Genomic DNA, 14,246 nt, shown 5'->3' with positions numbered 1-14,246 from the left:
GGGACAGTGGGGGAGGAGATGGAGAAGTGCACAGGCCACCAAAGGGGTGTCCTCGGAGTTAAAACAAAAACTGCTTCTCAAGAAAGGAGGTTTACATCATGAAAGGAGAAAGGGAAATTGCAGAAACCTCTCTATAAAGCAGAGCATTTCACAGAAGTACCAGGAGACACCTGTGTGTTTACACAGTAGTCTGAGGCCAAAACCAAGGACCCACGCCTTGGAACACCCCAGGTTGGATCACTGCACTGAGCAGAGCAGGACTGCAGCAAGGATGCCCATGGAGCATGCTGACAGCTCTGCTTTCATCTTGCACAACAAGGAAATTCCTTCCCCTAAAGTTTCCAAAACAAAACTTAGGTCACTTCAAAATAAAAAACATTCTCCATTTCTAGTCAATTCCTGTTCCTTCTCATGCCTTCAGCTACCACTAATCGCACAACCAGCTCCCTGCCCAGGTCAGGCACGCAAACATTCAGGACACACTGCAATTACTCTATAGATCTCATTACCTGCTAGCAGAAAAATTCCCTTCAGGATCACGCCAATCAGCACAGATTTCATGGCCGACTCCTTGTGGACATTTGTGACAGTTGAGGAAAAAAAAAAAAAGGGGGTGAAAGGGGGAGGAGGAATAACAAAAAGGCTGGACTGAAACAGCAGAATGTGTGTAAGCACTCCCTGATGCCAGTCAGACAAAAAGGGATTGGAGATGGAACCAGCCAATATAGAAGAGCCCTGCTCTGCAGTGAGAACTAATCCAGCCTGGCTCTAAACCTCCCCAGCTGGCCCCTGTCAGTGCTGACATGAAGAATGTGTACTCACAGGGCATTCTCACTCAGTGTGTTGCAGTAATACCCGGCACTATCCACAGCATTAGCTCCAACAGTAAAATGTCAAGAGACAATCTCTTGCCCTCACCGCCTCCCAGGTGAATACGCCAAATTCCAGGAACAAAGCCAAAATACAGATTTTTCTTTTTAGAAGCTAAGCCAACATACTGCATTTCCACCACTGTGTAATATCCAAACCATACAAATAAGGAGAGTTCCAAATGCAGAGTGCAACCTGGGCTCTGCTGTACGTTCAATACCAACTTAATCAGGGACCAGCCCTTCACACAGCATCCTTCCTCCATGTGCCTTGTTCTGTTCACTGGTGAGCACAAGCATTTCCACTCTGCAATATCCATGAAGAAAAGGCTCAAGTTTTAATAAGTATCATTTTGTTTTCTGAAGTCAAACTGAATGAAAGGAAATTCCCTGCCTTATGCTGACTGTACTGGTTCAAACACGGGACTGCAGAATGAAAATCCTCTTTCCTCATTAGTCACCTTATAAAATTAACTGCTGTAATCTCTTCTTTTTCCTCTTTATTTCTGGGGTTTTGTGGGGTTCCTTTTTAAATGTTCTTTCATATTGTAAAGTTCCTGGAGGCAGAATTGTACTTTCATCTTGTAGGGAACCCAGAGAATGCTTTTATTTCTGCAAAGAAATGCTATCTGGGAACTTTTCCCCAAACTTGGAGCCTCTGTTAGTATCAATGTCAGGTCCAAGCAAACAAAAACTCCCACATGTCAGAGTCTGGAATCTGCTGTAGCAGTATCTCTCTAAGATATTAAAAGAAAGCATTCCAACTACTCTTGTAGCTATTTTACTTTCTTCTTTTCACTCAATCCAAACCTGCCAGTAAATTTATACAGATATTTCAAGTGGGAGGGATATGATGGTGAGTGTTTGTTTGGAGTCAAAACTTCGCAGATAGTCACATCTGGGTCCTGTGCACACACAGACCTATCCGAGCACAGATCTGAAATACTATCTCTATTAGCTAATGTGACCCTTCTGTTATTGTTCAAGAGAAAACAAATGGGTAGCTTATGCCCATTCAACTGCCAACTGCAACTATAAAGTGTAACTGTGAAGTCTGGAGAATGTTAAATCCCTTTTAAAAGATCCATGTTTTGATTTATATACACACACAGAGGTATATATTGACACACAGAGTCTATCTGTATATTGTTGATTTCAAATATATCATACCCAAATCCATGTAGCACAAGTCAGCACAGATTCTGATCACCTGCCACTCACTGCATCTTCTCAAATTCATTACATGAATATTGCTAACTAGAGACTGGGAATGCTGTTTTTTTTCAGGGTCAGGTTAAGGATATAGGGCTCTCTTAGAGACATGAGGATGGACAAATACTGTCATTGACAAACCTAAATAGTACATATATCTACATGCACAAGATAAAATGCTTAAATAAGACCTCTTCTAAGCCGAATGGTGGATCACTGATCATCTGTTTCAAACTACACATAACTGAGGAGTAACTGCTTAGCTCCTTTAAAACTGGGAGATTCTAAGGAAATTAAAACCATCAGATGATTCATCTTCTAGAGGTTTCAGGTCCCCATTCTTACACACTGGCAATCATGCACTTTACAAGATTCAGCTGTAGGGTTTAAATTCAGACAAGTATTTTGTGCCTAATCATTTGTAAAACTTCTTGGAGGAGGTCAAGATAAAGAACACTATGTCAGAGGGATCTTAGCAGCAAAATGTTACAAAATGGAGAGAGAACTTTGGATCTGACCCCTGGAAGTCATCTCTCCTGGTAGGCACCATTACAAGACTGCCACCTCACTGTATACAGGAGAATTCTTCTCAGATGCTGCTCTGTCCAAGTACTTGCCTGGCCTGATTCTAAAGATGACATTAAGCTGGGCTTCACCCATTTCAGTTAGTAAGGAAGTGAAATTTAATTTTTAAGAGTTACTCCACCACTAATAATTCTCTCAAAAAGACTTTAACCATGGTGAGCTGGCACATCTCAGGCTGTCCATAGTCAGGAAATCTACAGGGCTAGTTCAAAAGAGATTGTGCAGTCACAAGCATCAGGATCTCGGAGGACACTTTTGATCAAAACTCACCTGACACCTAGACACAGCAGGATCTAGACTGACACGTACACTCCTGTGGCATTCCAGTCAGATAACAGGAAAGTCAAAAGGTCTGATTAATCATGGAGCTATGATCCAGAAGGGAGATGCTGTGTGGAATGGAAGAGAAGTGTATGTGGATCTCTCAAAGTGTTCCCAAGCTACCTTCAGCTATATTTACCAAAAGGGATTCTGCTGAAGGGGTAATAGTCCTCTAATCTCTTTACTATCTTAACCTTTTAGCTGCCCTTTCTATAGAGGCTATATCTCTAACCCAAATCTGACATCAAGAAATAGCTATACAAAAATATTAAATCTATCCAAAGGTGGTTGGAAGGAAGAAGCATCTCCTATTTATTTCATGACCAGTGACCCTGGAATTCCAGCCTATTTGATCTAGGCTAGCACTTTCACAGAGTAACCATTTATAGCTAGCTACACAGAAGGTATCCCACTCCTTTAAGGACAACTGACAAAGACATTATGGCTGAACAAAGTAAAACAGTCAGTAAGCACTCCAACTATATTGAGACACATTCACAGTCACAATCACTCGCAAGTTTACCACCACATCACCTTCTGATTCCTCACCAAGGCAGAGGCATTCCTCAGCCATGTGCAAAACAGCTTAGAATTTCACCATGATCACAAGGTGCCACTGCCATGGGATGTCTGCAATTGAAATGATGCTGCTCTTCCCCTCTCACTCAGGCTGACCCGTGACACAGCACTGTGTTTTAGGACACTGCCTTTCTAGAGACAACTTTAGCAGGAGTGCAAGTATGAGTGGGGAGGTACCTGTCTTTTTCATGTCCTGGCCTAAACTATTGACTGAAACCATTCCCATGGATAAAACATTCATTTTGTTGGTTTTACTTTTCCTAAAGACAGGCTTTTCCTAACATGCTTTTTCTCCTTGACCACAGCTGACCACTTCCAGGATCATGCAAGATTCATTCTCCTCTCACTTCATTTAGTACCCATGCAATCTTCTGATTCCTACTTCTTTCATCCTCTCAGGGTACCCCCACCACTAAAGCGCAAACCAACACACTGAACAGACTCTTCAGGACCTATTATGTCATTCTCTTGAGAATGAGGCAACACTTTTACACCATTCTTTCAGAAAGAGCTGCTTCATCTCCCTGCACTGCTGCAGTTTGAGACAGCACTGAGGCAGTTAATTTGCAAAGCAAGAATTTCTCCTGACTCACACTGTTATCCCAACACTCCCCAAATTCCTCAGCCTGAAGGAAAAAAGTACAGAAAGAACCTCCTGCTGCCCCAAGAAAGCATTCTTCATCAGAGTAGCAAGTTCACTTTAATCAGCGGAGGCAGTTTAAACCCAAGTTCACAGCAGATCTAAGCTGCCAGAGAAATGTGTTTTGAACAGAAACATTATGGGAAGCTTCACAAAGTTGTTCTGTGATCCTAATATGAAGTAATAAGCTGTTTACCCAGCATGACTGTACTGGGATTAATTGACAAAGGAGGGGAGATTAATTGCTATTATTTCCCTGTCAGCTTCACTCTTCTACACACACTCACTGATCTCACAGACTGCTCCCAGCCTTTCACTCTGTTAATGTGTCAGAACTACCTCAGCTGAGACAAAGTCCTTTACCAAAAGCAATATCCAGAAGAGCAACCTGCTTCTAATCCCCTTCAAGTACTAATGAACCCAAATTTGATGCAACAGAATGAACTCTAGCACTCCTTTGCCATCATCCTGTGTTTCTATCAGCTTTTCTGCCCATGAGCATGCTAAGAATTGGAAAGGATTAAACAGCTCTGCAGCTGTGGCAAAGCACAGTGAAATTCTGAACTCTGTGACGGTGCTGGGGCACTGAAGGAGGAAAAAGGAACAGGGCACAAATTCTGACAACTGGAATAAACTTTAAACCACCCCTTTGGGCAAGATCTCAGTTCATGAGTACAGCATTGTAACTACCCAAGAAAGTAGCAGTAAATAGCTTAGATAAAAGCCTATTTTAAAAGGCTTCACCTACAAAAGCATTTTTTTTCTTGGCCCAGCCTAAACTAGAAATCCAAAGCAAATGAGATGGGTCAGAAAACCCCACCAAGAATTCATCCCAGTTACAGAAGCTATTAACTGGGAGCTGATTTGAGATTCTGAGAGTGAAAGGCCTGTGTAATGGGTCTTCCCAAGAAAGTGCTGGACAGAGCTACACCAACATAGTTCAACCACTATGACCACAGAAGGAAACCACAAAACTGCCACGCAATAAAGGTCTAAGACAGCCTCTGGAATGCTGCTACCTGCTGTGGAAAGAAAGTTAAAGGGACAAGGCTTTTTTCTGGCTTCAAGTTTTATTTTTTCCCACGAGATGGCAGCCTAGTAACACTGTGGAAAGGTGACTTCCACCTCCAAAATACATAAATACAAGTTTGTGCTGGAATCACCTTTCTTCTAAGCCACTTTTGGTGTTAAATTGCTCAAAACAGAGTACACATGGAATTTAAAGACACAGACGACTAAGAATGAGTATTTTAAACTAAGATGAAGTTTAGTATCAGCAGTGTACCTTCCAACAGAGCTGATGTGAAATATTCACTATCCCTTAGCTTCTCAGCTAGAAAAATGAGACCCATGAGGGTCAGGCAGGGCATTTGTGTAAAAATCCAGACTCCCCATTCCCTTGTAAACAGAGAAGGTTTCATCTGATCACAACACAAAGACCTTTTGACCTCCTAACATAGCACATTACTGCCTTCGGCCAAAAATTGCTGGCTCGTACCATCCAGGGGTGTCAGGGAATGGAAATGTTTTACAGATGGCTTATGTGCCGGTGATCCAACCTGCTAGAATCAGTGGCTTGTGACAACTAGAATGTTAAGCACCCCTTATTCATCTGAAGACTTGTTTTGTTCACCTTCATAGTATGCATATAAAAAAAATCACACAGCTCTTTCAGTGAACTTCCACTCCAGGAAACATCCCCTAGATATTCTGATCTTAGACTCTTCTACAAAATCTAGCTTACAGCCTATAAACTTCCTTGACCAAAGTCACAGAGCTTTCCCATGGCACTGAAGCCCTGTACTGCAGTCATCCCACACTCCCCATATTTCATCTCAGCCCTGCCCAGCAGCCTGAGCTACCGAGGGCTGGAATCCAGTCCTGCAGCCAGGCAGTAATGCAGCAGTTCAGCATTAGTTAACCAGAAGGACCTGATTTCAGCCAACCCCTTCATCAGCATTACCTGAAAAACCTGGTAGGCAATTACAAAGGAAGCCATTAGTAAGATCCACACAGAGCCCTCCATTCTGGCACGGCTGGGACTCGCACTCATCAATGTTGGTAAAGCAGGTCTCCCCTTTCGAGTGAAAACACAAAGAAGCATCTTGAGTACATAGGTGCATCAGTGAAGGAAAGAATTTGAATGACAAACGTATTCAGATTTTTTACACTTATTTTCTGTCACCTAAAAATGCAAAAGAATTTCTTGCACTATAGCATGTCTCTGGCACACTCTGGCACATACATACTATCACCAAAACCATTAGGGAAAATGGAGTATGATTTTCCAGTGTCACAAAAGGGAGCAGTGGCAGAATCAGAACTTCTGAACCATCCCCATCCATACAATAGTGGGCCAAACTCTCTTTTTTCTCTTAAAACAGAATAAAGTATTATTGTTTAGCCTCTCCTACCAGGAAATTTCCTCAGCTGTTAAATCAGCCTTTTATACACATCCACGAATCAGGGAAAGGGTGAAATTTTCCTTGAACATCCACAGAGCCCCTAGTTCCAAGAGCAAGATATCAAGAACCCCTCTTCTCCTACCCACTCTGATTATACAGTTTGCTGTCATGAGAGTAGTCTCATCAAGGGAACACCTAGAATAGTTATCTGTGACTCCAGGGAATTAGTTTCCTCTGATGAGGCTTTCATTGACATTCTGTAAGGATGAATTCTGCTATATGCATGAAAGACTGACAAAGAGAAACCACCTTGGCATCTGCATAGCCAGGGGGCATTCATGAAAACACTTGGGAAGTGCATTGGCTGTTGCCTCAGCTTTGACAGAAGCTTGCTGGACACAGAATGACATTCAGACAGCTGTCTGCAGTGTATTCCTACAATATGTGAGCAGAAGCACATTCCTGATGCATCAGGCTGCCAGTCACCAAGTGATTTTTGTTGCACAAATAACATTGCTCCATTCCTATCAACTCAAACCATGTAGCATTTGCCAGGTGCAGACAGTTCCAACATTCACTGCATAGCTCACCTGCAAAGCCTGGCTGGCACCAACAGAGGAAACCGGCTGCTTGGCTATAGCTGAAATTACTGGGGAACTCAGGTCGTGTCCCATAATAGGCTTGGTTGGATCTTTCAAAGCATACGCCTCCGTTGTGACAGGGAGATGTCGCACACTCATCCACATCCTCTTCACAGTGCTGCCCTGTGTAACCTGCCAGGAGACATCAGTATCAGCATCACCCACAGCTTCACTGGAACCAGCCTGCCAAATATTGATGCTGCCTTGAAGGTGAGAATAAGACTCAGAAGACACTGCAGCTCATCACCTGAGGCCTCACTCAGAGTATTGTGTACAGTTCTGGTGTCCTCAGCATAACAAGGACATGGAACTGTTGGAACAAGACCAGAGGAAGGGCATGAGGATGATCAGGGAGCTGGAGCACCTCCCATATGAAGATAGGCTGAGAAAGTTGGGGCTGTTCAGCCTGGAGAAGAGAAGGCTGCGTGGAGACCTCACAGTAGCCTTCCAGTATCTGAAGGGGGGTTATAAGGATGCTGGAGAGGGACTCTTCCTTAGGGAGTTTAGTGATAGGACAAGGGGTAACGGGTTAAAACTTAAACCAGGGGAAGCTAGATTGGATATAAGGAGGAAGTTCTTTACTGTAAGGGTGGTGAGGCACTGGAATGGGCTGCCCAGGGAAGTTGTGAATGCTCCATCCCTTGCAGTGCTCAAGGCCAGGCTGGACAAAGCCTTGGGTAGCATGGTTTAGTGTGAGGTGTCCCTGCCCATGTCAGGGGAGTTGGAACTGGATGATCTTGAGGTCCTTTCCAACCCTAACTATTCTATGATTCTACCCAGTAGGGAGTTCCAGGGCCCTCCACTTTCTCCACTATGTCAAAAGCAGTAGCCAAATGTCACTTTGCAGGAAAGCATTAACCCACGACAGAAAAATACATGATGGAAAATGGCAGAAAAAAAAAAAATTACAGCTGGGACTTAGGGTGCATTTCCCAGCCATGAGGTCAATTGGATTTTGGGGTGGCCTGTAAAGGGCAGCAGTGGCAGCATCACTGTTTCAGACAATGAAATAATCACACAGTATGATCATTAATTCTTTACTTCTTCAACACAGCAGCTTAGCATGTGCTCTCCATTGCAGTGTACCTACACACTAGCGTAACAACACAGATTTCTAACCTACCTGGCCAGCAGACACAGCTGTAGTTTTTGATTCCTTCCACACATGTTGCACTGTTCAGACAGGGTTCAGAGGCACACTCCAGGATATCCACCTCACAGTGGTCCCCCTGGAAGCCTGTGTCACTGCAGTCACAACGATAGCTGTGGGGCAGCAAAACAGAGCAATTCATAAGCTCTTAATTCAGCTGCAAAGCCCAGTACAAGGAAAAAGCAAACAGAGCTGTCAGTCTTTACACCACTTGTGGGGCAGAGGAAAAAGACAAAAGGATCCTATCTGCACAAAGGCCATGCTAATGCCAGAGCAGACAACCCTCAGCAGCCTCTGAGTTCACACCTTACCTGTGAAGAGATAAATTCAGACACAGGTATGTTCTCAGCAGTTGCCTTTGCCATTTATGTTCTGCAAATCACTTCCCCTTGTATCTGATCTGTCAGCTGGAGCAGTAACAGGAACACTTTCCTGTCTTCCTTTAAGCACCTCAGGAGTTCTGCTGCTGGGAGGGGCCTTCTACTTACTGCCATAAATCACTGGACTCCCTGGGATGTACCAAACACTAAATCCAACTCCACCCACAGATTTCTATTCACAGTTTACACCAAGTGACTTTTTGATCAGTCCTGGTATCTAACTGTCAAAGAACTCTTGATTTCTCACCTGTTAACAAGGTCGTGACATGTTCCATTGTGCAGGCATGGCTGGCTCACACATTCATTGATGTCCACCTCACACTGCATTCCTTGATAACCTGGGGCACAGGTACAGGTGTAGAACCCAACGTGATCATTGCACAGGCCCCCATTCTGGCAAGGGTCTGAATCACATTCATCGATTTCAGCATCACAGTTCACACCTTTGTTACAAAACAGAGAAATATTCATGTTATAAATCCAAAACGTATATCTGTGCTGCCTGGACATCTGAGCTGCAATCACAAAACCCATGCTACCAACCAAACTGGCGACATAGTGATCTCTTCTAATTCTGCTGTAAGAATATTGAGAGCTCACGACCAGCGATTCTACAAATTAAAGACCTTTAATTTTTATTTGAAACCACAATTATTCTGTCTAGAGTTTTTTACTTTAGTCCTCTCTCAAAACTAAACACAGCTTCCAGTATTTGTGAAGCTCTAGTCTCTTGCACTCAGGTTTGCTGAAGCAGCCACTCAGCACTTCACAGATAATACCCTATTTCTAAGCAAGCCATAAAATCTTGATCTTACATACAGCTCATGACAGCTGTTTTAGTTTGGGATCCTTTGAGGGCAGGGAGAACAGGGATGGGAAGAGAAGAATCACACTGCTAGTCAGTGTTATTTAGACTTTTATGTATGATATAGCTCTTACAGTTTTAGTTACACATGGTACTCTTTACTTGTGTTGCATTGCTATTAAGCAGATTCAGTGTTCTACATCAGAGGCAGCTGCATTTTGGGTATGGGAAGAATCATCTCTATCTGCTTCTCCAAAATACTGTTCCATTTGTTTAGTTGGTATTTATAACTTGCATTGAGATACTAGGAAAAAAGCATTAAAGCAGTACAAAAGGCTAACTACAGTGATACTAGATATTAGTATGGAATTTTATTATGAAGTGCTATTAAAAATATGGTGTTCCAATTCTACTCCTCAAGAACAACAGCAAATCACTCATTTTTGTTCAGTCTCAACCTTCCCTGAAAGAATAAGACTTCCTGTACGACTTCTATGCAACTAACTTCCCATACTATATTCCATCTCTGAGTTGTCCAGTGCCCGGCATCACCTCCAAACCTCAGTCATTACAATGGCACCTGCCAATCCATCTAATCTCCCCTTTTTGGCAAAGGCTAACCACATAGTGGACATGGTCATCCTAATCCTGGCGGAATGTGGGCCCCCTAATCTGCTGGTTCAAACCCGTCAATACCAATGCAAAACTTCCTTCACCCAAATTCCAGCTCCAGGAAACAACCTGCTGGCCAATGGTGCCAGAATGGATGAAGCACCATAAAGCAAAGCCTCATATCAGAACAACTTGGAACACAACAAACTCCTCCAGCTGCCTGGGTCATTTTAGCACTTCCCTGGCAGGGGAATCCCACAGTCCTGAGATGAGGATTCAGCCTAAAGATAAAATAGAAACAGATTTACAAAGACACAATTATACTTGATACTTGAAATCAGTAGTAACCATAAGGCCTACACTGAAATTCTGCTTTTTTCCTCCTTCATCTCTGTTAATTCTTATCAGAAAGTGAGTCAGCATCAGGGGCTGCATTCCTGATGTTGTAACTTCTCATTCCACTGGTAATCAGCAGCATTCCTTCAAAGCAACCTAACTCTTGAAACACTTAAGCCTGTGACACCGAGGAAGGCTGGGAAAGTTCATGTGCTAGGTGGTACCAGGCAGACGTGGGCGCAGCACCACTGCATTCCACTCTGATAAATAGCACTGGAGAAAGGAGAACCCCCCACTGCCTCCCTCACAGATAACTCACAGGTGTAAATTACTCTGAGTCACCATTAGCACAGATGCCCAAAAAAGAGATTCTTGTGTCACATGCCAAAAACCATTCACTGATTGTGTCAGAACTGAAAAAGAAATCTCCAAAAGCCGCTTTATCCCAAGACTACTTCCTTTGAGAAGTCCTGCAGGACAGGACAAAAAACCACAGGCCAGATAGGCAGAGACACCTTATACCGGGAAACACTAAGTATGTATTTCCTGATAATAGATCTCTTTCCTTGTCTATCTTGCTTAATTTTACACGGAGAAGCAATCATAGGTACTTTCGTCTAGTACTCAAGTCTCACATAATCCACCCACTTCCACTCTTCAGTCCATGTCTCTCAACATCCATGCCATCCATGGAAATCAAAGACTGAACTGTTGCCCAGAAGCCACAGCAACAAGCCCTGCACCATTATTCACACACAATACTATCAAACACCCCAGAAATGAGTTGTGCAGAGATTTAGTCTCATAGCTGTAAAACAACAGCTTCTCAGGACAGCTACTAACTCTGCAAGACACAGCAGCAGCAGGCAAATTATGGAACTACATGAACAGTGAGACGTAACCCAACCACCCGGCTAGTACATGAGCATGAAAGGTACCTGTGTAGCCGGGGATGCACTCGCACACATAGTGATCCATCTCATTGAGGCAGGTGCCATTGTTTCTACAGGGCCGGGATGCACACTCGTTGATGTCTATTTCACAGTTGTATCCTTGGAACCCAGGCACACAGAAACAGCTATACTCATTGACCCTGTCTCTGCAGATGGCGCCGTTCTGGCAGGGGTTGGAGGTGCACTCATCAATGTTGTCTCTGCAGTTGGCCCCGGTGAAGCCAGGCTGGCAGATGCAGGTATAGTCCCCAGGACCCTCCACACATGTCCCGTTATTTAGGCAGGGGTGGCTAGAGCACACAGAGCTTTCTGTTTGGCAGCCTTCTCCATTCAGTCCTGTTTGGCATTTACAGGTGTAGCCATTTACACTATCTACACATTCAAAACGAGGGTCTGTACAAGGGCTGCTCTCACACTCATTAGTATTAACGTTACAATCAATACCTGTGAAGCCAGGCATACAGATGCAGTCATATTCCAGGAGTCCCGGAGTGCTGTTGCACATCCTGTGGGCAGTACACTCATGTTTAGAGCACGCATCATAGAGATGTTCACAGTTTATGCCCATGTAGGCTACAGGCTCCACGGGGCATGTGCACTTGTATCCCACTTCCAAATCCTGACAGCTCCCACCATTTTCACAGGGGGATGAGGAACAGCTGCTGACATTTTCAGAGGACGAAATTCCTGTTGAGGAAAGATACTTTCTGTTAGCCAGCATTTGTAGCCCTAAAGAAGAAAGTCAGAGACTGCCCACCCAAATTCCATGTTGCAAAGGGCTGTTCTAGCCATTAGCTGAGAAGGTTACTGGAGAATCAAATATTTACTATAAAGAAGACAACACAACATGGCTTCGTATGATGGCCATCAGGAATCTCTTGCTAAGTCGGATGTCCAGATGCCTATTTTTTAGGAGGCACTCACAAACCAACTATTTTATTTGTGCTTATTCATCCATGAGGCACTTTGAGAGCAGTGAAACTTATCACATTAAATCCATTCATGAGATGAACTTTGTGTAAGCTTCAATAACCCCTTTCACTGGTAGGGCATAGGACTTGTGCTTGGAAATCCAGCGAGGCAGACAGTATTTCTTACTGTCTCACCTGCTCCTTCTGCAGATACTTCTTTTTTAGCTCAGCTAATCCTCTAGTGATTTGAAGATGCTGCCACAAACAATTCAACCCAAACTGACACACTTCACAGTCTCTGATTGCATCAAGCAGCTCAAAGTTTGACAACCACTGCCCAGGCAGCCTCTCCTCACAGGTTAGACAAGTACATTTACACAGCAGGGAACTTCTAGGTGTTATGAGAACAGCAAAGAAGAGCAGAAACTGATGAGATTCACTCTGCCTATGGCATTTTAGGTCCAAACTCTTAGTATCTGCAGAGCCAAAACACAGTGTAATACCCAGATACCACCAACTAATGCTGAGATTCCCCTAAATCCTATCCACTCCAGGATACATCAGAGAGAAGCTCTGGGGCAGAGATATGCCACTGATTCCTGTTAGGAAACATCCAAACTTGGAAGTAACTCTGCAAACTACACAGTAGACGTTTTGAAAACATCTATGAAAAATGACCATAAAGCAGAGATAAAGCTCTGAAATAGCAGCAAATGGTATCTGAGAAATAGCTCCTGCTTCTGGTGAGACAATGCTGACTTTGCCTAGCAGTGGAAGTCAAGCTATCTCTAGCATTTTACCTTGGGTTTAGATGCCACAGTTAAGCAGCTCTTTGCCCTTTTTGCTGCCTTCTGTAACTGTAGGCCCTTGTTCCACCACTGCTAGTTGAGAAATGTTTTAACATGCCATGCTAAGGATTTGCCAGGATCACACACCACAGCATCACTTCTCGGCTGACCTTACACATTCTCTCATTCATGCCATCATCATCCCAGCCTATTTTTGGTCATGTTTGCCTTGCTCTGGTGCACCTTCTACACACCCAGTAGTTAATACGTGTCAGTGGTTATCTACAACTCACTGCCCAATCAGCTCCTCAGTCTCTTTGTACCTGAAGGTGGAGGCATCCAACTTCAGAATCTGAAAGGGGTTTATAGGAGTGTTTGGTTTACAAAAGTCTGCCCTTGCCCTGACCTCCCCCAAATTCCTCCCACCAAGAGCCTATAGAGTTTCTAAGTCTTCTTTTAAGAGGTAGTGCTGATGGGGGGAGGGAGGGTGCTCAGGGATTTAGACAGCCCTTTCTCTTCCCAGCATCATCTCTAGGCCCACCCCTCCCTTCCTCTCTCATGTGATGCTGGGGAGAGCTGCTGAGCATTGCACTGTCCAGCAATCTCATTATTCTGCCATCGACCCTTTTATTCTCAGATTCCCAGTCAGGCAGAAAACAAGGATGACGGAATCTGCCTGGAATCTCCGCAGCAATTAGAGTGGGAGCCCAGGAAACTATTCCACAGAAGAGCTTTACTGGGCAGGAGATAGGAGCCTTTGTACACTTAATGAGTAACCAGCCCCAGGCTGCACTTTCCTCAGGTCAGGAGCACAGCTCGAGATAAAAAACCAGAGACCAAGTCCACTGCATGTTTGGAAGGACTTTGATTTGCAGAGAAATCTGCAAAGAAATTCACCTTTCAAAAGAATCACCAAGCACTGCTGGTGTAGACAGGCCAGGGTAACTTCAAAGGCTACATGAAGGTTTTTCTGTTTCCACCCTAAGCAGACAGTCTAAATGCTTCTTGCAGATAAACACAAAACCCCTTTGCTATTTTTCTTGTCTTTTCCAAATTTCT

The 14,246-nt window shown here is 43.9% G+C and overlaps 1 protein-coding gene across 13 annotated transcripts in view; it reads right to left on the bottom strand.

Annotated features, from left to right (window-relative positions):
• The window catches only part of CRB2 (crumbs cell polarity complex component 2), a 63,869-nt gene that overhangs the window by 16,289 nt on the left and 33,334 nt on the right, over window positions 1–14,246 (bottom strand). For all 13 annotated transcript variants that reach the window (XM_065695794.1, XM_065695791.1, XM_065695797.1 and 10 more), the window contains 5 exons: window positions 11,474–12,175; window positions 9,030–9,225; window positions 8,376–8,515; window positions 7,202–7,384; window positions 6,170–6,283 (listed from right to left, as the gene is read on the bottom strand). In XM_065695794.1, coding sequence (XP_065551866.1) covers window positions 6,170–6,283; window positions 7,202–7,384; window positions 8,376–8,515; window positions 9,030–9,225; window positions 11,474–12,175 — 1,335 coding nt within the window. The remainder of the gene's footprint in view (window positions 1–6,169; window positions 6,284–7,201; window positions 7,385–8,375; window positions 8,516–9,029; window positions 9,226–11,473; window positions 12,176–14,246) is intronic.

This window comes from Lathamus discolor, chromosome 15 (assembly GCF_037157495.1).
Source record: "Lathamus discolor isolate bLatDis1 chromosome 15, bLatDis1.hap1, whole genome shotgun sequence".
In the NCBI taxonomy this organism is placed as follows: Eukaryota; Metazoa; Chordata; class Aves; order Psittaciformes; family Psittacidae; genus Lathamus; species Lathamus discolor.
This window is presented reverse-complemented; position numbering and strand designations above follow the sequence as displayed.